This window comes from Leuciscus leuciscus (assembly GCF_965113295.1).
Source record: "Leuciscus leuciscus genome assembly, chromosome: 6".
NCBI classification, from domain to species: Eukaryota; Metazoa; Chordata; class Actinopteri; order Cypriniformes; family Leuciscidae; genus Leuciscus; species Leuciscus leuciscus.
Genome location: NC_138730.1, coordinates 38,322,425 through 38,343,022, shown reverse-complemented (window position 1 = coordinate 38,343,022; position 20,598 = coordinate 38,322,425). Strand labels below are relative to the sequence as shown.

Here is a 20,598-nt window from a genome sequence, read left to right as displayed (position 1 = left end):
TGAAGGTTTACGCACTTATTAACTAAAATCCATAAATTAGCATGCACTGTCACAATTATCCGGTTAGTCTTTGTTTTAAGGCGTTACAAGTGGGACTTTAGTTTTGTAGACGGTCCACTCCTTTCTACTAATCTGAAGAAATTTAGTGTCTGTTTTCATTGAGCTGAACTCTGTCTGGACCTACAGTCTATGGTCTGGACAGCTTTTATTGGTTCTGCAGTGCTTCCATTTGTCTTTTCTAGTTTTATAGGACGCACTTTCATTTTTAGAAGTTTATTGCAAAGAACGGAAAGACCTTTTAAAAGAAACGAAAATAAAATAATGGTCCGTGTGAAAGTTGCAGCTGTGTGAGTAATGTCTGGTGGGAGAAACGACCTCAAAGCGTTAATTTTGTAACGTCGAGTCCACAGTTAAAGGCTGATAATGAGTTTGTATGTGCTTCGCAAAACCCTTTTTAAACACCGTCTGAAATACGTCAACAAAAATGAAATGTATGAGCGAGGTTATTGGCTGCAAATGTGCAGATTCAAAACATCTGCACCAAAAAACTTCAGCGATTATGAGAGCATGAGACGGGATTACAACGTTCAAATTCCTCAGCAGTTTAACTTTGCCAAAGATGTGCTCGAGCAGTGGGAAACAAAAGAAAAGGTAACTTACTTAAGAAATGTATTAGTTCTGCTTCTGGTGTTCTAATTATGTTTTATTTTTACATAAAGCGGGATATTTTGTAATAATTCGAAAGACTTTGTTTAGTAAAAGCAAAAAACACTTTTCAGGACGACATTGAAAATACACGAGAGAAAGGGGGGGGGGAGAGAGGCCAATGAGAAAACAGGCAGTTCTCTACCATTGGCGTGTTTTTCGGGAGGTTTGGGGGAACAATGGGATTGTTGTTTGCGTTGAATATACTCAAATGAATAAAGTGGAAATACTTAGGCTATTGAGAATAAGATTGAATCACTGTGTCTGCTTTCTGTGTTTTTTACACTGATATACAATTTATGGGACTAAAAGTGAAACAAAACTTTTACTAAAAGTGAAAGCAATGCCACTAGTCATCAGGTCAATAACTAATAATTATTGACGCCCTGGCTTTTATTTTTTCACCCCAAAATGGTCAGTATGGAGCTTGGTTTTGTTCATTCAAAAATAAAATAAAAATCTGTCATTTTACTAAACCTCTTGTTGTTCCACATTAATCGATTGATTGATTGATTGATTGAACGAACACAATAGGAGCTATTAGCCAGGTAATTAGGTAGGAATTATCATTTTGTAAATATTTTTGGTGACACTAGTGCAACAGAAACTCATGCACTTTGAATTATATAATGTTTGTGGTGACTTTTATCCAAGCTCACTTTGAATATCTTACATTTAAGCTATTTATTTTACAATGCCTGCAACACTTGTGAGAGAGTTTGATGTATTGTTGCTGTATATTACAGAAGGGACAGAGGTCGTCTCTTCCAGCTCTGTGGTGGGTGAATGACAGCGGAGAAGAGGTCAAATGGAGTTTTGAGGAGTTGGGCTTCCACTCAAGAAAACTTGCAAATGTTCTGCATCAGGTGTGCAGTTTGGAAAGAGGGGATCGTGTGTTCCTCATTTTACCCCGAGTCCCTGCGTGGTGGCTGGTTAATGTAGCGTGTCTCAGAACAGGTACAGTCTCACAGACCCGCTGAAAGAGATTTGTTAGGCATTTGCTGAGAGAGATTTCTATGATTCTTTCACCCTTGTTCTGTTTTCCATTGGTTGGGGTTAAACTGTAATCTACTTTTATTGCTTCACACTGCTGGGGAAATATGCTGGTTTGAACCAGCTTAAAGTTGAATTGTGTAATTTTAAAATAAAAAATAATAAAAAATATCCACTAATGGATAAGATGAAAGTTATTTACATATGGCAGACATTTAAATTCCACACTATTTTGGCTAAAATATATATATTTGTTCTTTTTCTTTTTTTCTGAATGCTTAAATTCTGAATTTAAATGTAGCCATCAGAATAATATAATATAGGGTTAATTCAGGATAACTGAAACATTTTTTAGTTTATTTAAAAAGTGTCCCAATTTACCCTACAGTATGAGTAGGCAGTTCACTACTTAACCTCTTCTCTCTGCTTGTCCTTTCAACACATGGTTTCTATTTCACCGTTACCCCATGCCCTCACACAGGTACGGTTCTGATCCCCGGCACCTCTCAGCTCACGGCTCGAGATATCCGCCACCGGCTGCAGTCGTCTGGGGCCAAGTGTGTAATCACTGATGAAACTTTGGCCCCACTGTTGGACACAGTAGCCTCTGAATGCCCTTCCATCTCCACCAAGCTTCTGCTGTCCCGCAGGGCCGTGCATGGCTGGGGCCACCTGACAGAACTCATGGGGTCAGTGGAGAACATGAGAGGGGGCACTTTAAATTAGTGAAGAAATGACTGAGTGCACACATTAAACATTTGTGAAATGCGTTGTGTTTGCGTTGTAGAAGAGTGTCAGATGATCATGTTTGCGTGGACACCAGGAGTGAGGAGGCCATGACTATCTTCTTCACAAGTGGCACAACCGGCTCTCCAAAAATGACCCAACAAAGCCACTGTAGTTACGGTCTGGGGCTCACGGTGAATGGCAGGTTTGTAACATCATTCCGAGGGTCAGTGGGCTGAATTCATGACAGATCAGCACTGCATTGAGCAGTTAAAAAACTTACACAGTAGCTAAGGATGCATTGCAAGTATATATATATATATGTATCTATATGTGTGTGTAAATATATATGTATATATAAATATGTATATATGTATGTGTGTATATGTAAATGTATATATGTATATACAGTATGGGTGTGTGTATGTATGTATATACTGTGTGTGTGTGTGTGTGTGTGTGAATGTATATGTACACTACTATTCAAAAGTTTGGTGTCAGGAAGATTTTTTTGTCTTGAAAGAATTAATTTAGCAAGGGCGCATTAAATTGATAACTTAAAAAGTGATATTAAAGATATATAAAGTAAAGAAAGTTTCTATTTCAATTAAATGCTGTTCTTTTGAACTTTCTGTTCACCATAGAATCTTGAAAAAATGCATTTTGAATATTAAGCAGCACAACTATTTTCAACATTAATACTAATTAATAATTGTTAATTGAGCATCAAATCAGCATATGAGCATATTAGAATGATTTCTGAAGAATCACATGAAACTCAAGACTGATGGCAAAGCTGAATTTTCAGCATCATTACTCCAAAGGAATAAATTACGTTTGAAAATATATTCAAATAAAAATTTTATTGGTAATAATATTTGACGATATTTAGTTTTTTTCTATATTTTTTATCAAAAACCCCAAACTTTTGAACAGTAGTATATAATGTAATGTAAAGTAAGATAACATGTATATAAATTGTGTGAATTCTGAAGGTACTGGCTGGATCTGACTGAGCAGGATGTGTTCTGGAACACGTCAGACACAGGTTGGGCCAAGTCGGCGTGGAGCAGCGTGTTTGCTCCGTGGATCCAGGGAGCGTGTGTGTTTGTTCACCACATGCCACGCTTTGAGACAAGTACAGTTCTCAAGGTACAGGAAGATCACAGGTCCTTTCTTGACAAGAATGTTCTGCTAGAAAAGGTTAAGGATCAAGAATTGATTCTTTAAGAAATCTCCTTATCATGTTGTATGAAGATGGAATATTTTTGGAATATTTGGAATATTTAATTCTTTGATTAATAGAAAGTTTTAAAATAAGAATCTTTTGTAATACTATAAATGTCTTAACTTTGACTTTTTTTTTATCAATTTAATTCATCCTTGCTGAATAAAAGTATTCATTTCTTAGTGACCTTTGAACAGTAGTGTATGTATTATTTATTGACTTATTTAAATAGAACACATTCAAGTCAATGAAAGCTTTCTGGTAACACTCATGTTTTCTCCTAACAGACTTTGAGCAGCTATCCCATCACCACCTTCTGCACGGCACCAACAGCCTATCGAATGCTTGTACAGGACGACATCTCCAGGTACTGTAACTGATGTGCTGTGATGTATTTGAATTCAAATTAATTATCTTTTAGGTCTAAAGTTACAAGTTCTTTATAGACTTCATTTGTTGGTTTTATGATTATCGAGTTTGTATATAGTGTCTGGTTTTTTTTATAGCATGTAAGTTGCAAATTTTTTAACTAAACTGGCTGTTAAATGACTGAGAATCTTAACCTGGACTTGTAACGCTGTCAATCACAGCAGAATCCAGATGAATATGTCTCCCTCATCTTTGCCTGTGGTTTCTGACAGGTATAAGTTCAATGCTCTTGAGCACTGTCTGTGTGCAGGAGAGCCCATTAACCCAGAGGTGATGTGGAAATGGAAAGAACTCACTGGACTGGACATCTATGAAGGATATGGACAGACTGAGACTGTAAGTCTGGGATCAGTTTTTGAAGGATCAATATAGACAGGGCTGAAAACGGGTCCTAAATTAGCATCTGTTTTCATCCATATTATATAGTCATTGATTAATTTACAAAATCCATAATGAACAGGAGGAGAATAAATCTAAGCCTAGCCGTGTGTGCTATCAAACACAATGTAGTCATTCCTCTGTTTTTTCTCCCAGGTTTTAATAGCTGGCACATTCAAAGGCATGAAGATCAAACCAGGATCTTTTGGAAAGGCTTCTCCAGGATATGATGTTCAGGTGCAGTAACAGTCTGTCCAGGGTTTAAACTGGGCAAAATAGTGGTTTAGTTTTATACTTACTGGCTTCATATTAAATTTACTATGAAATCAAAATGGACTATTCTTATTTTTTTTAATGGAATATTACTAGTCTGGCTATCACCAGACCAAACTCAATCTTTTAAAGGGATACTTTACCGTTTTTTCATATTAAACTATGTTATTCCCTTAACTAAGACGAGTTGATACATACCTCTCTCGTCTCAGTGCGTGCACTAAATCCCTCTGTCTTGCGGCGAAACTTTGTTAGCCCAGTTCATTTAATATGGGCCAAGCAGAGAAGCTACCAAACACCTCCACGTTTTCCCTATTTAAATACAGTTACTCGCGAAGTGTAACTCGACCTAGAACGGTGACACAAAACAAAACGTTGCGCTTTTCTAAGCGTGTAAAATGGATAACTATTTTGTATGGCGGAATACCATAGCAAGTGCTTGTAAGCACTTCGACTTGGCGCAGTAATATCTTCACTAGAGGGAGCGGGGGCCGGTGAGAGGATTTTTCACGAGTGAAGATATTACTGCGCCAAGTCGAAGTGCTTACAAGCACTTGCTATGGTATTCCGCCATACAAAATAGTTATCCATTTTACACGCTTAGAAAAGCGCAACGTTTTGTTTTGTGTCACCGTCCTAGGTCGAGTTACACTTCGCGAGTAACTGTATTTAAATAGGGAAAACGTGGAGGTGTTTGGTAGCTTCTCTGCTTGGCCCATATTAAATGAACTGGGCTAACAAAGTTTCGCCGCAAGACAGAGGGATTTAGTGCACGCACTGAGACGAGAGAGGTATGTATCAACTCGTCTTAGTTAAGGGAATAACATAGTTTAATATGAAAAAACGGTAAAGTATCCCTTTAAGACTGAACATTGGTCTGGGGAGTCTGCTCTGTATTTTCTACTGCACAAGAGGTGTGATCAACGGGCATGACTCTGTACGCAATTGGATAGTCCAATCAGACCAACGATCCAGGTGACGTACTTTGCAGCGAAAACTCCAGGCAGGAAACGTGTTGGTTTGGAGCATTGATCAGCGGTTTGCAGAAGCAGCAATGGCATCGAGCGATTTTTGCAGGTTGTGAAAAAAAACAACATGCAGAGTGGTACTTACACCCACTCGAGTGATTTTTTTTGCTATACTAAAGAAGCCATTGAGCTTCGTCAAGAGGTTAAAAGTAATTGGATTGACCGTCGCTTCTCTATCGTCATTGTGTTAAACCCGCCAATAGCGCGCCAGGTGGATAAGCCAGTTTGTGATTGGTCCCTGCAGATTTGTAACGGAAGCAGGATAGAAAAATTTACAGGTTTCCAGCTGCAGGGCGAAATCAAATCGCCGGCAGATCGGCCGGGGTTTACCCAGTCTAAAATATTACAGTATTGATTAGAAATGGATTATACGTGCACATCATTATATATTTTGTAATTTGTGTGCCCTCATATTCTTTAATCAAAATAACTTCCCCTCCCTCTTGCAGCGACATCTCATCTCATCGACATTCTCTTCTCTTCTCTTCTCTTCTCTTCTCTTCTCTTCTCTTCTCTTCTCTTCTCTTCTCTTCTCTTCTCTTCTCTTCTCTTCTCTTCTCTTCTCTTCTCTTCTCTTCTCTTCTCTGATGACATGTTTACTGGTGTGAGGGCGGGGCAATAGCAATAGCAAACCCCTAACCATTAAATAAATTCCTGATGGACAAAATCAAGTCCCGCCCTACTTTTCTTCTTGTTTGAGAAGCCGTTTCACTCAAATATACATCACAATAGTGATGAAAAGACTATCACCACTTCCGTTTCATGCTGAATTTAAAGAGGATCTATTATGCTTTTTCAGCTTCCTTTAGTGTGTAATGTTGCCGTTTGAGCATGATAAAGGTCTACAAAGTCACTTCAAAGAGGTTATTCTCTATATCAGTAAGCACTTTCTGAACGCCCTCAAACGCCTCGATTGTGGTCTTGAGTTTTCTTCTGGGAATGTGCACGTCACAATATTCCTCTTTTAAATAATTCCCTCCGAAGCCTGGTTGAGTTGCATTAGTAGTGTTGAAACTCGTGGTTAAGGGCCGTGATATTTCTGAAACACTCAAACCAGTTGACCAATCACAACACACCGGTCAAGCCGACCAATCAGAGCACATTGTGCTTTTATGCAGGAGGGGCTTCATAGAGACTGGAACTAAATAGAGTGTTACTGACAGACGGGGAGGAGAAGTGCTGCAACAAAGTAAGATATGTGAAAATTGAAAAACCAGGCATGAAAATCTATTCTAGTAGACCCCAAAAACAAAATCAAGACTTTAAAAAAGGGCATAATAGGCCCTCTTAATAATAACTAACAACATTTTTTAAATTACAGAAAAACAACTAAGATGACAGGTGTTTTTGTTTTTGTTTTTTGTTTTTCACTAATATGATTGGATTGCTTTTCTGTGAGGTGTTCTAGTAATTCTGGACTGCTTTGGTTTAAGGTGATAGATGAAGATGGTTCTGTTGTGCCACAAGGACATGAGGGAGACCTCGGCATCAGAGTGAAACCAGTCAGACCCTTCTCTCTTTTTACAGAGTATACGGTAAATTTTCCTTTTCTCAGCTTATTAGGCTCGGTACTAACAATAAAGCTGTTGAGCTGGAGTTGATTTATCTAAATTCATCCTGTAGGGGGAGCCGGAGCGCACAGCCGAATGTTTCCGTGGCGATTTCTACCTGACGGGTGACAGGGGAATGATGGATGAAGAAGGATACCTGTGGTTCATTGGCAGAGCTGATGATGTCATCCTGTCCGCAGGGTATGAATTCTGCTTTGATCATGATGATGATGATGTCAGGTTTTGTAATCTGACATCTGTGGATTGTGTGTGTTTTAGGTACCGCATTGGTCCATTTGAGGTGGAAAACGCTCTGATAGAGCATCCAGCTGTAGCAGAATCTGCTGTGGTCAGCAGCCCTGATCCGGTTCGAGGAGAGGTAGTGCAATGCATTCTGGGATTTCCTTCTCAGTAAAGGGTACATGCAGTGTGACCTTAGAATTGGGCAAAACTTTACGGAACTTGAAGGCAGCACTACGCCTTAAAATGGTGTCTAAGTAGGCAGCTCAATTAATCTTCTATTTAGTTTAAGTAAAATTGTAGCCATAATTATTACACACATGGAATACAACATTTAAATAGCATTGACTTCATGTTTCAGGTGGTGAAGGCTTTTGTAGTGCTGACAGCAGGTTTTAAATTTAGAGACCATAAGGAACTGATCCAGGAACTGCAAACTCATGTGAAGACTGTAACGGCTCCTTATAAATATCCACGCAAGGTAACTTACTAATAGAGTTCAGTGCTTGCTAATTTCATTCTTTCAATTTAGTCCATTTTAAAAGGTAGATTTTGTTCCAACTTTCAATGTTTAAATGCTTTTTTTTTTCTTTTTTTTTTGTCAGATTGAGTTTGTGGATCATCTTCCCAAGACAGTAAGTGGGAAAATAAGACGAGTGGAGTTAAGAAAGAAGGAATGGGGGCAGAAAACTAAAAGCTAAAACTGGATATGAGAAAACAAGTTTCTGTTCAAATCACATTCCACCACTTTATATGTCAGACAGTTCAGTCTGATAAATTGATCTACAAATCTGTAGTCCTTCAGCTCGCCTGCAGGTGGCAGCATTTCATTACAATGAAGTTGCAGAACTCATTTCTAATTTCATGCCATACACAATTTAATAGGTTTTAATGATTCTACCTCATGTTTAAGCAACTCAAAATGTACAAGCTTTGCCATTATTTTTTTTTTCTTTTATTCTTTTAATCTTAAATTGTAGATTATATTCTGCATATGCAAAATGTAAATATATATATATATATATTTTACATAATTGTAAGCATTTATATAATTAAAAGCCCCTTTTGAATGAATTAATAAAATAGTTTTTGGGTGACTTTGTTAGATAAACCATGTTTCTTCCAAACACAGAGTGCGCCTTTATTCCTCAATACCATGATGTCATGTGACTGATGACAGATGGCAGACACAAATCTGATCTTTGCTGAATGATGAGAGTATTTATGGTTATGAAGATTTCTGAATTTGGGGAAATTTTACCCTACAGAGGAATGCAGTGACTTATCAGATGACAAATCTGTTGCTAAATTAGTTTTGACAACTAATGGAGATACACAGCATCACTACAGATGACTTCTGAAAAAATAACGCCCACAAAAAAATAACGCCCACAGTTTATATGAAAAATAAAAGGCAACATTTTTCAAAAACCTAAAACCTAAACTAGCCGAGCTGTGAATTGCCCACACTGGTTATTCAAAGAGCATAGAGTGAGAAATGTAGTGGCGCAGGCGCAGCACTCTCACTGACAGCCGTAATGAGAGATGGGTGCTTGTGTAATTGACCTGTTAATGGGGCTTATGCTTATCGGGTGGAAAAACAGAGCCATATACTTTATTACTGAAATATCAAGCCAAAATATGCCAGAAATCAACACATTCAACTGCTTCCTGGCGTATGTCATTAAATCTGAGTTTGGATGTTTGTTTTGACAGCCTGAAGGATGTCGGGCTGAAAACAGCAGTTGTTTGTGTATCTCAGAGAGATGTGTTTGTGGATGAATCTGTCAGATTTGGTTTGCAGCAACTGATTTGAATTGCTCAAACTGCAAACTGACTGTCAAAACCTGTGAGCTGCGTACCTGTCCATACAAAACAAAAAGGGCTGTACCTTCAATGGTACCAAATGGTAATATGGGTATGTTGGTATGCAGTGGGTTCCAGGTTTGAGACCTATATATATATTTGGGTTACAGTGTAATTATATATTTAAAAACTGAATTACATGTACTTACTATAGGGTTAGGTTTAGGGTTAATTGCGTGTAATTATGCATAATTTGTTGTTATTAGTAACTACATGTTATGTGTACAAGGGCACTGTAAAATAAAGTGTTATCATTTGAAAAGAAACTTGGACTTCAGAATGTACAATTTGGTACGTCATTAACATTTATCGATATATTTATATCTTAGAACAGATTTTTTTTTTTTTATATACAGCTTTTTAGTTATTACAATTTTAATTCAGCTATATAGGCCAGTGGTCTCAGACGATTGGAAACAGTCACCGTTTTAATCTCCCTTTTGCCACCAGTTCATTATAAATGGCCCTGCGGTGTGACAAGTTATTTGTCAAAACTAGAAATACTCCATAAAGTCTCTGAATGAATTTGAGCTCATGCATATTAACTTTAAAAGAATTAGCAATGCTGTTTAAAATGGTTTTAGACGAAGTAGAAAAGCCTACTACATGCCTACTTTCTCTGGAGTAGGCTAGGCCTAAACGTATAGTCGACATGCCTACTTCAGAGAAAGTTACCATGGTAATACATCTAGAGAAAATGATAGTAACCTACTTTTAGTCAGCATTTTTGTCGACAGCATTTTTGTACATCAGTTGCTATCTGAGTCAGCTGCACGCGCCGATGATGCCCAGAAAAGCTGTCTATAGGTAGAAAGAAGCGCACTACAGGTTTTGATTAAAAAGAGGGTTTTAGGGCATTAAGTTGAGCTTTGTCAGGGAAAACAGCAGTGAGGTGCGCACGGGTCATCGACTCGGATCTTTATGGATTATTATTTTTTCTGCATCAACTGCAAATCACGTGAGATGAATGTGCAATGACAGTGTCCCGACACCGAACGGTCTCGCGCAGTTCTCGAGGAACGGACACGCGCTCACATCTTCATGTAATCTAGCGCTTCATCGCATTTTTTTTCTGTGTTTTCTTTCTTTTTCTTTTTGGTTTGGTTTATTTAATAGCAATATGGCTTGGCCGTGTATCAGCAGAGTCTGTTGCTTGGCTCGCTTCTGGAACCAGTTCGATAAATCGGATTTGTCGGTACCGCTAACGATTCAGAACTACTCGGACATCGCGGAGCATGAGGTGCGATCCGTCACCAAACTCGTTTCCACGGAGCAGGCACCGAGCGTCGACTTCGTAACGCCGGATCACGCTGCTGGAGTCCGGCGGCCACACCGGGGACGGACCGAACCGAGTTATAAACCCCGCGAGGACTACCATCCCTCGAGTGTGCCTTTCCCGAGCATCACCCAGTATAAACAGGATTACAAACCCTGGCCCATCCCGAAAAAGGATAACTTTCCCTGGATTAGTAACGGAGGGAAAGCTTTGACGGACAGCCCGGTGAACGGTTACTCTGACGGGGCGGAGAGACAGGAGCGGGGCGGCCGGCAGAGAGGAGGAGATCAGATCAGCTCATACAGGTACTGATGTTCCTGCTGTTCTCCAGCACATCTCATTCACTGCAACACACTCACACTTCTCAACAGTTAGTTATTATCAGAATCATGAGTAAATCGATTTTACTGATCCAGCAAAGATTGCTACGGGAGTTTATTTATTTTAGCCTACTTGTACACATCACATAGGCTAGATAAAAATTCCCAATAATAATAATATTTTTATTATTTTATTTACTGCGACAAAAAAAATCCATAGTAGTATATGGACAATCTTTTCTCAATTTGTATGCACCAAATAGACTACTCTTAAATAAAGTGTAATAATAATAACACTTATTTTTATTTTGTATGACAGATAAAATGTGGTATCTCTGAGATATGTTCACTATAATGTACAAAAATTAATAGCTGGGGAATATATATGCCTGATAGCTTTCATGGATTTACTGTGCAGAGAAAAGTATCCTTTCTTTGAAGATAGTTTGCTGTGGTGCTGTAAAGGGACTCGTGTGGTTGTAATGGTTGTGCATTGCAGTGATTTTCAGACAGTGTGATCACTGTCATGCATATTTCATCTGACGGCTCACGAAAGACCTGAATGAAACTAAAATAATCACATAAAACAGTTATTTAATGAGAACAGAATGAATTATGAACAGTCCTCTGTGTTCATCAGCCTTTGATGTGATGTGATCTGTGAATGCTGTGATCATATAAAACCTATACTTCCAGTCATTATCCACCCAAACATGTCATAGATTCTCTAAATTTTGTTTTCTTTCTAAATTTCTGATTAGGAATGTAGAGATATGGATAGTGAGCATAATTTTTCATACAGGTTATGCTGAAGTAAATCTATGGTGGGGAAAGTTACTTTTAAAAAGTAACTAATTGCATTTCTGAGTTACTTATTATGTAAAGTAATTTGTTGTTACTTTTTCTCATCTGGGCTAGGCTTGCTTGTTTTTTAATAACAAAAAGTTCTATTTTTGGCAAATGTAAAGCCTCAGACTGAAGGAAATGCAAATTCATGCCAGTAGAGAGCACAGGTCAAATAAACATTTCAGCTGCGCCACCATTCTGGATCGCAGGAGAAGAACGTTTAAAACCCTTACTTCAGCAAAAAAATTATAATAATTAAAAAACACAAATGTGATGCTTGTCTAAATAAATTTTGGCTTATTAGTATGGTTGAATTGGATCATCAAAGGTCAGCAGCAAAGACATTGCTTAATAAATTGAGATTAAATACATGAAGTATATATGTGTAATTTTTAGGTTTGCAGTATTTTCTGAGTTTGCATTTTCACTGTTATCCTTCATTTCGGAGGAATACTGAATCTGTTTCTTTAGTCTAGAACGAATAACCATCATGTTCACACAGCGCACACAACACCTTTGCCTTTCACTCCCGATTTCTCTCAACATGGGGACAGGAGAGCTGTCAGTCTATTCATGGGTTTCATCAGGTCCCTTTCCACAGGTGTATAAAATCAAGCACCTAGATTATGAATGCAGACTGCATTGTGCTTGATTAATACACCTGTGGAAAGGGACCTGATGGAATCCATGAATACGTGGGGGGGAAAAGTAATTCAGATATTTTGTTGTAATTGTAATAGTAATGAGTTACTTTACTAGTTACTGAGAAAAGTAATCTGATTACGTAAAGTGCGTTACTTGTAATGGTGGGCACCTGTTGCTCTCATTTTGCAGCCTGAGTTTAACTCAGCCCGACATCTGCTGCTCTTCACTGCAGATCCTCAGGGCTCCCTCTCTGTTTTTGCCTGTCTGTCTTTTTCTGTCCCTGTCTGAAACATTTTATCTTTCTCTGGAATCAGACAGGAGTACCAGCCTTGGTCTGGAGCCCGGCCGCCAAAGCCCGGCCACAAACGGCCCACCTTCCTGGGCACAGGTGCTGACAAGCCCCCGCCGGAGACCAGCTACCAGGCCGCCTTCAGCACGGACACACACAGACACACGGACGGGGTACAGGAGACCAGCACACACGGTCTGTCAGAGAGAGCACACACACACAGGACAGAGATCAGCATGAAACCAGAGGTGAGTGTGAGGACAGATCAGAGGAGACGTGGGGAGAAGAGAAGGAGTTCAAATCTGACAGCCGCTGATGTGACAAACTTTCAAACTGTGCTCAGCAGAATGAGAATGAACTGCTTCTGTGATATAATCAGAAAAATAACACTTTTATCATAAGGGAAAGTTAAGAAATGAAATTTCTCTCTCTCTCTCTATATATATATATATATATACTGTATATATATTCATGCATATATATTCAATATATATATATTCATATATATTCATATATATATATATATATATATTATTATTATTATATATATTTTTTTTATTAATAATTCAGCTAGTAGGCCTACACATTAAATCAATCACATGTGACAGCAACAAACAAAAATTAAAATAAATGTTGTTTTGAACTTTCTATTTATCAAACAATCCTGAAAAAAAATCACTGTTTCCACAAAAATATGAAGAAGCACAATGTTATCAACATTGATAACAAGAAATGTTTCTTGAGCAGCAAATCAGCATATTAGAATGATTTCTGAAGGATCATGTGACACTGAAGACTGGAGTAATGATGCTGAAAATTCAGCTTTGCATAACAGGAAAAAAATGAAATGGAAGCCTACAGGGTAAAAGTATGGGACAGTTTTAGCAGAAATATGCAAATGTTATAGTTGTCAAAGCATTTGCATGAATTATTCACGTTTGATATTTGTGCTGTAAAGTTGACATAATCCTTTTGAAGTGGGTTTACTTTTCTAGGCAAATGAACTTGTGGCCATAACCACATTTGTAATTGACAAAATAAAATGACTTTCTGTGGTAATCATCAGCATTTAAATCATATTTAACCCATAATTATGTAAGCAGAGATGTTGATTTGCGTAACCTTTTAGGTTAATCTGCTAAATCAAGCCTAATATGCAATTAAATTATTATTATTTTTAACACTGATCCCTTTCTGGGACAAATGAGAGTTTTAGGTCAGTCCAGCTGATCTGGTAGAAGCGCTGATTCATTGGAGTTATGTAATCGGTGACCCGCTCCTGTGTCCCGTTATGTGAATCTAGTCTGAGCGCTACCTGTCAATAATGATCCAAACTAACCGAAACAGCTGAAGCTTTTGCACATCAGAGGTCTTCAACCCTGCTCATGGAGACCCACTGTCCAGCAAAAGAGCAGGATTGAGACCTCTGCAGTAAAGTATGCACTAATTAGGGTTCATCATTTAGTCCTAATTACTCTCAGGGTAACCCATGCATGCCGTCAGACCTCACGCATGACCAGTGAGGAAAGAAACACAATGCCAGGAGTCTGAGGCTGATCTATGAGAAATTGTGAAGCATTTGTGCTCCTGGTTTAAAAGTCTCTGTGATTGAGTTGTAACTTTTCCCTTCATAACCTCTGCACTGCTCCATTTGTCAAGATGTCATACTGTAGTTGGATCTCTATGAGAGATTTTAACATACAATTGTGAGGACGCTGAACATACAGCTACTGGATCATACTGTGAGGCTGATATGCTTACATTGTGTGGGTTATGTGTAACCGTACTGATAGAGTCTAGTCCACTGGAGACTTACGTGACTGAGCCAGCTGGCATTATTTAAGCCGTCCCAAGGGTTTAACTCACACACAGCTCGTCCTGCCCTCCCAATCTCCCTCCAGATGATGCATCTAATTTAGCTGTAAAAGGCAGACTGACCATCCACCGTTCTTAAACACTTACTGGAGAGACAAAACCAGATGATCATTCTTAATTCTTTAAGTGTCAATTATTTCATTATTGTTTTCTGTAAGACCATCAGTTTATTATGGAAGCTAATTTCTGTCGACTTTTTATTTCACAATTCTGACTTTTTTTCTCTCGCAATTGCGAGTTTATATCTCAGTTCTGAGAAAAAGGTCAGAATAGCAGGATATAAATTTGCAATTGTGAGAAAAATTGAGAGTTTGAGAGTATGACTTTTCTCTCAGAATTATGAGATATAAAGTAGCAATTGCGATATATAAACTCAGAATCGTGAGATAAAAAGTCGCAATCACCTTTTTCAGAGGCCGTTTACACGACACAGTGTAACGACACAGAAAGAAATTCATACAGGTTTGAAACAACATGAGGGTGAGTATATGATGACAGAATTTTCATTTTAAAGTGAACTATCCCTTTAATGCTTAAAGTTCTGCATAATTAAGGGCGTGGCCACTTGAGTGACAGGGGCCGTTTGTCTGCTGTCAGGTAGCCGTCACGCTAATCCCGCCTTTTTGCCCATGAATTTGTGAAAGCGGTGACATCATGTGTATGCGTATATTCGTTTTTCATTACAAAGTGACATCGCCATCTACTGGCCTGTCAGCAAAATACAGCGTTTTTTTGTTGTTGCTGTTTTCGCATTTTTAGTACATCATTGTCGTGTAAATGTACCCTAAATGAGGTCACGGATCACTCTGCTGATGAATTGAGTTGGTTTAGCTGTGTTAGATAAAACGATTCAAAATCTGCTGGGTTCCAGGAGCAAGACTTTGAGAAACACTGTTGTAGAGATCAAACCTGCACAGGTTTCACAGTGAATAAATCCCAGGGTTTCATAAGTTGTCATGTAACCTTAAAGGACAGCTAAACAGATTATATAAGCTTTTAAGTTGACATCAGTTTCCCATACGACAGCACTCTGTCCCTGATGGTCAGCAGCCTATGTCAGATGACAGACAGAAGTGGGCCATGTTCAAAGTGGAATATTACTGTACTGTATACTGCATACTATATTTTAAATGTCATCAATTCCCGTGATGGCAATCTGAATTTATATCATCATTACTTCAGTGTCACACGATCCTTCAGAAATCATCCTAACATGCTGATTTGCTGCTCATGAAACATTTATTATCAATGCTGAAAAGAGTTTTACTGGTAAATATTTTTTGGTGAAACGGTGATACTTTAAAAAAAATTTATTTGAATAGATACTTCAAAAGAACAGCATTTATTCGAAATCGCAATCTTTTGAAACATTTGAAATGTCCTTATAAATGTCACTTCTGATCAATTTAATGCCTTTTCTGAATAAAATAATTTCTTTGAAAAAATACAAATAATAATAATCTTACCGACCCAAACCTTTTGAACTGTAGTGCATATAGTACTGTGCAAAAGTCTTTCGAAACAAGCCCTCTTATCATTTCAGAAATATTTTTTACGTCTCAATGGCCAAATTTGCATACTGTGCCCAATATTAAGGTGCGCTCAAGCCATGTCATAATTACCGTAACGATTCTGGACTGTAAAAACTAAAAGCCTTGTGCTTGTAGAAGATGTACGCAAGTACAATGTGTCAAAAGACCCTGACCACTGCAGATTTAAGATGTGTTCGACTTGAAGCGGCAATTTATGGTAATTCCGACATGACGTGAACGCAGCATTATTAATTCATAAAGCATTTCCAGCAGTAATAGGTAGTATGCCATTCTGAAGACCTGAGGGATGAACAGTGTCTGCTGCTTTAAGCAAGTCTGTGTGTCTGAGGGTGTCGAGTTCTTATTCTAGAAACGCTAAACAGTGAGAGTGTGTGTGAGAGTGTGTGTGAAAGAGGACAAGATTTAGTAGATGATAAATCTAATTTTCACCTCACTGCTTGGCTTCTCATATAGCAAACTCTTATTAGATGTCAGAGAGAGAGAGAGAGAGAGAGAGAGAGAACAAGGCAAAGAACAAAGAACAAAATAGATGGAGGCAGGGTGGAGGGAGATTATATTCTATAATGTGTGACTTGGACGAGCACATCCCAAATTATAGTACTTAAATAGTATGCTAAAGTTGCCCAAATTGTGCTCTATTTTTAGTGGATTTTTGAAGTGTGCATACATTATAGGCTAATATGTCCCACAACACCCTGTGCTGCAGAAGAGGAGGGGAGTATTCCATGACCTTATGGGTTTTTTTTCCAACTACTTACATTTTAGATGAAAATTGTAAATGTAAATTCAGGCTTGGCCTGAGAAGTGACATATCAGAGCAGCAAATAAAAAAATTATATAAAAAAAAATACACAGTGCAACTGTTTTCAACATTGATAAGTAATGTTTCTTAAGCACCGAGAATCTGAAGGATCATGTGAAAAATTCAAGATGCAGAAAATTCAACTCTTTTATCACACCAATAAATTAGTTTAAAATATTTTAAAACAGAAAATGGTTGTTTTAAATGGTAATAATACTTAAGGAATTTTACTGAATTTTTGATTGCATAAATGCAGCTTTAGTGAACTTAAGAAAGCGTTAACTACTCACCCTTCATGTCGTTCCAAACCAGTAAGGAAAGTCCAAATTTGGACTAAATCGATTAATTAATGACAGAATTTTCATTTTTGGGTGAACTATTCCTTTAAATGATTTTGCCAACCTCAAAACTTTGAATGGTATTTATTAACTTATTGTTTTAATGATTTTAACAAAAATGTTTTTGTGTAACAGGAGCCGAAGACTAAACTGTCACCAAATCCTTCTGCTGTCTTTCAAAGCAAATCCAGGATCTTCAACATATGATCCATCAAGCTCCCCACACTCACGTCCGATTCAGCCTTTCACTAGAAGAGAAGACCATTTTGAAAAAGGAATGTCTAAAGAGACACCTGAATGTTATTCTGAGAGACTAGGATAATCAGAGGAAGAAAATGCCTAAGGATGAATAGAGACTGTTTCAAAGCAAGAGCTTGTGAAGAGCAAAATCAGTAAAACTAAATCATTCCACTGAGGAAATTACAGAACTAGAGGATTTTTGCTGGAAATTTACACAATGTAAAATCTATGCAAGAGAATGTATGCTTCAAATGTCAACCATCTACTTGATATGTTTGTAAAGACGGATCAGGTTTAAGAGAAAGAGAGAAAGAGTGTATGAGAGTGTGAGAAAGTTTTAAGGCCTCAAATTCTGCTGAGCTCACCCTGTCCCTGCTGAATGAATATCTGCATGTTTCGTAATAGTTTTATGAAGCGATTGAATATGCACAATTAGAAATGTTTTAAAAGAAAAATGTAATCTAGTAACTCTGTGTCTGGATGTGTGTGTGTATCCTGTACAAGCCTTGTTAATAGCATTATTTTGTATATAGTGATGATGTTGGTCTGCCTTTATCGATCTGTTAATGTCTGCCTGAGGACGCCTGGTACTTCCGATCACCCCTTTCTTGCTCCAGACACACTAACCCTTTATGAAACGCACATAAAGACTGTAACACATTAAGAATATTTCACTGATTTCTGGGTTGTCCAAGTTTTTTTTTGTAAATTTGGTTTAGAGATAAATGGGGAAAATAAGGCAAATCTGTTTAAATAAAAACGACATTCTTAAAATTTTCTTCCATATTATTTGGCTGATTCACATCTTACAAATATTTATGATTTAAAAACACCTCACATGCTCTTTTAACTAACACTTTTATGGCAATAAATAAAACTGGAAGAAAAAAAAACTAATAATCTGCACCTTTTGACCAATGAATTTCCATGACTTTTGATAAGTCACTCAAAATTATTATAAAACTCGCTCTATAAAGAGCAATTCAGAGCAAAAGGAAAAGTGCTGAGCATGACTATTTACAAGAGACATTTCCATGAATTGATTAAGGGTAATTTAGAGCCAATTAAACATTTAAGTCCTGAGCATAACTATTTACAAGAGACATTTTCATGTCTATTAAATAGACAAACTCTCTAAAGCAGCACAAAAAAGGTAACTAAGTTTAGGGTCCTATTTTATTCTATACTATTAAATAGTTGCTTATTAGCAGGCATATTAGTTGGATAGTGGCTGTATATTAGTACTTATAAAGCAAATATTAATGCCTTATTCTGCGTGACCATATTCTACATCCCTAATCCTACCCTATACCTAAACTTAACTACCTTACTAACTATTAATGAGCAGTAATTAGGAGTTTACTGAGGCAAAAGTCGTAGTTAATAGTGAGAATTAGACCCTAAACTAAAGTTTGTCAAAAAGCAATTGCAAATCAATGCGATTTTTACATTTTCTGTAGAAAACTTGGAAAAAGTGGCTAAATGTTGTGGGTAAATCTGCTTATACGTGCATCTCTCTGAAGTTCACCGTTTGTGACATTTCATTTGTACTGGCAGTTGGAAAAAGAACAGAACAAATCAGGACAGATGGATCCATCTTAGTTTTTAATACAAGAATAGTCATTTTCTGATACACAATGTAAAGGTAAAACATCCAGGAGTTCGGTTAGACAAGTAATGACTGACTTTAACACTGAATAAACACACAGAAATTCATTCTCTCCCATCCACACAAACGCACCAAAACAATTCTTGATGTGTTTTAAGCACGCACACACACAGAAACTGAGGCTAGTTGTATGACAAAACACCCCACCAAACAACAGGTTTAGCAAACACACAAATGCCTCCTGTCTATCTGCACATTTTCCTCAATGCCCCCAAATGAAAACAAAATAAACTTCAATCCTTCATAAATCCTAGTTGTACGAAAAAGATTCATATGAAAACGGCATGATTAAGACTTTTCTTAGACATTCTTTGCCCTAGTGTGAAATTAGTGAAGACGTGCGACTCAAAAAGGACATTTAAACTCCACTCAAAGTTCTTAGAACCACGTGAGAAGATAATTTAAGACCCAATAAAAAAAGACAATGAACCAGGATGATTTCACATAAGCGGCACAAAAGAAAAGTAATTACCTTCTCCAAATAAATCCTGCTCGATAAAGTACAGAAAAGGTAATAGTTTTTCTGTATTGTTCAATGGCTCATTTAATGTCTGCATTTCTGGTTAAAGTAATACCCAAAACTGAAACCGTTGTTGCAGATTTGGAAATACAAGAGGATGAGTGAATAATTCCAGAAGTCATTTTTGGGTGAACTATTCCTTTAAGACTAATATAAGCTAAACAGTTCTGTGTCAACGGCAGAGTCATGTGATCATGAGTTTCATTTTCAGAGATTGAGGGTCTCAATGTGAGCAGAATCATGGAAGAGCGGTTAAGAGGTTTGCTGCATGAAGCATCTACTGTACCTGCTCATTTTCTCAAGAGACTGATGGTTACATTAATATATGGGACCATAGTTCATAAATATCAGAATTCATAAAAAAAAGCATGAAAAATAAATATAAATAGAGTGATGTAGCCATACGAAACGAACGCTGTTCAGGCAGCGTGTCAAGATTACGTTGCTATCCATTTGGTGATCTTTCCCTTGAGCTCAGTACTCTTGTATCTGTAGCTGCTGTCATCCTAAATAATTACGCCACGGACAAGTCAGAGGATATTTGCGCCTGTGATTGATCAGCCCTTGCACATTCTCCATCTTTACACAATGAGTTAGTGTGTGACATTCCACCTGTGTCGTCTGTGGTCAGATGCCAGGAGGTGAAGTCAGTCAGCGTGGCTTTCATCCTTCACCATGATGCCCATGTACCTATCAGAGACAGAGATTATGTACTAAAGATTTAAAAATGAATAAATAAAGCTGCAATTAAAATGCCCTCACGTTTCCAACTTGTTCCAGACCATGGGAACACTGATGATAGACGCCGA

At 37.7% G+C, this 20,598-nt stretch overlaps 3 protein-coding genes across 4 annotated transcripts in view; 2 read left to right on the top strand and 1 right to left on the bottom strand.

The window, feature by feature from the left end:
* The first annotated feature begins 40 nt into the window (after positions 1 to 40).
* On the top strand, positions 41 to 8,492 carry acsm3 (acyl-CoA synthetase medium chain family member 3). Of its 2 annotated transcripts, XM_082173561.1 has the most exons (13): positions 41 to 651; positions 1,452 to 1,662; positions 2,180 to 2,387; positions 2,486 to 2,629; positions 3,420 to 3,576; positions 3,940 to 4,019; positions 4,294 to 4,417; positions 4,616 to 4,696; positions 7,194 to 7,295; positions 7,384 to 7,511; positions 7,590 to 7,689; positions 7,912 to 8,031; positions 8,156 to 8,492. In XM_082173561.1, the coding sequence occupies exons 1-13, from the start codon at positions 424 to 426 to the stop codon at positions 8,249 to 8,251; spliced, it is 1,779 nt and encodes a 592-aa protein (XP_082029687.1). In that variant the 5' UTR covers positions 41 to 423; the 3' UTR covers positions 8,252 to 8,492. The 2 variants fall into 2 exon arrangements, 1 of the variants encoding a protein (XP_082029687.1); XR_014206882.1 differs by lacking the exon at positions 8,156 to 8,492 and having other exon boundaries at positions 7,590 to 7,807.
* Positions 8,493 to 10,250: 1,758 nt separating this feature from the next.
* Positions 10,251 to 19,375, top strand: map6d1 (MAP6 domain containing 1). Its single transcript, XM_082173672.1, has 3 exons — positions 10,251 to 10,997; positions 12,818 to 13,040; positions 17,496 to 19,375. Exons 1-3 carry the CDS (start codon positions 10,384 to 10,386, stop codon positions 17,565 to 17,567), a joined length of 909 nt encoding a protein of 302 aa, XP_082029798.1. The 5' UTR covers positions 10,251 to 10,383; the 3' UTR covers positions 17,568 to 19,375.
* Positions 19,187 to 20,598, bottom strand: part of yeats2 (YEATS domain containing 2) — a 36,783-nt gene continuing 35,371 nt past the window's right edge. The window contains exon 31 of the mRNA XM_082173438.1: positions 19,187 to 20,479. Within this exon, the coding sequence (XP_082029564.1) occupies positions 20,437 to 20,479 (43 nt within the window). The 3' untranslated portion in view covers positions 19,187 to 20,436. The remainder of the gene's footprint in view (positions 20,480 to 20,598) is intronic.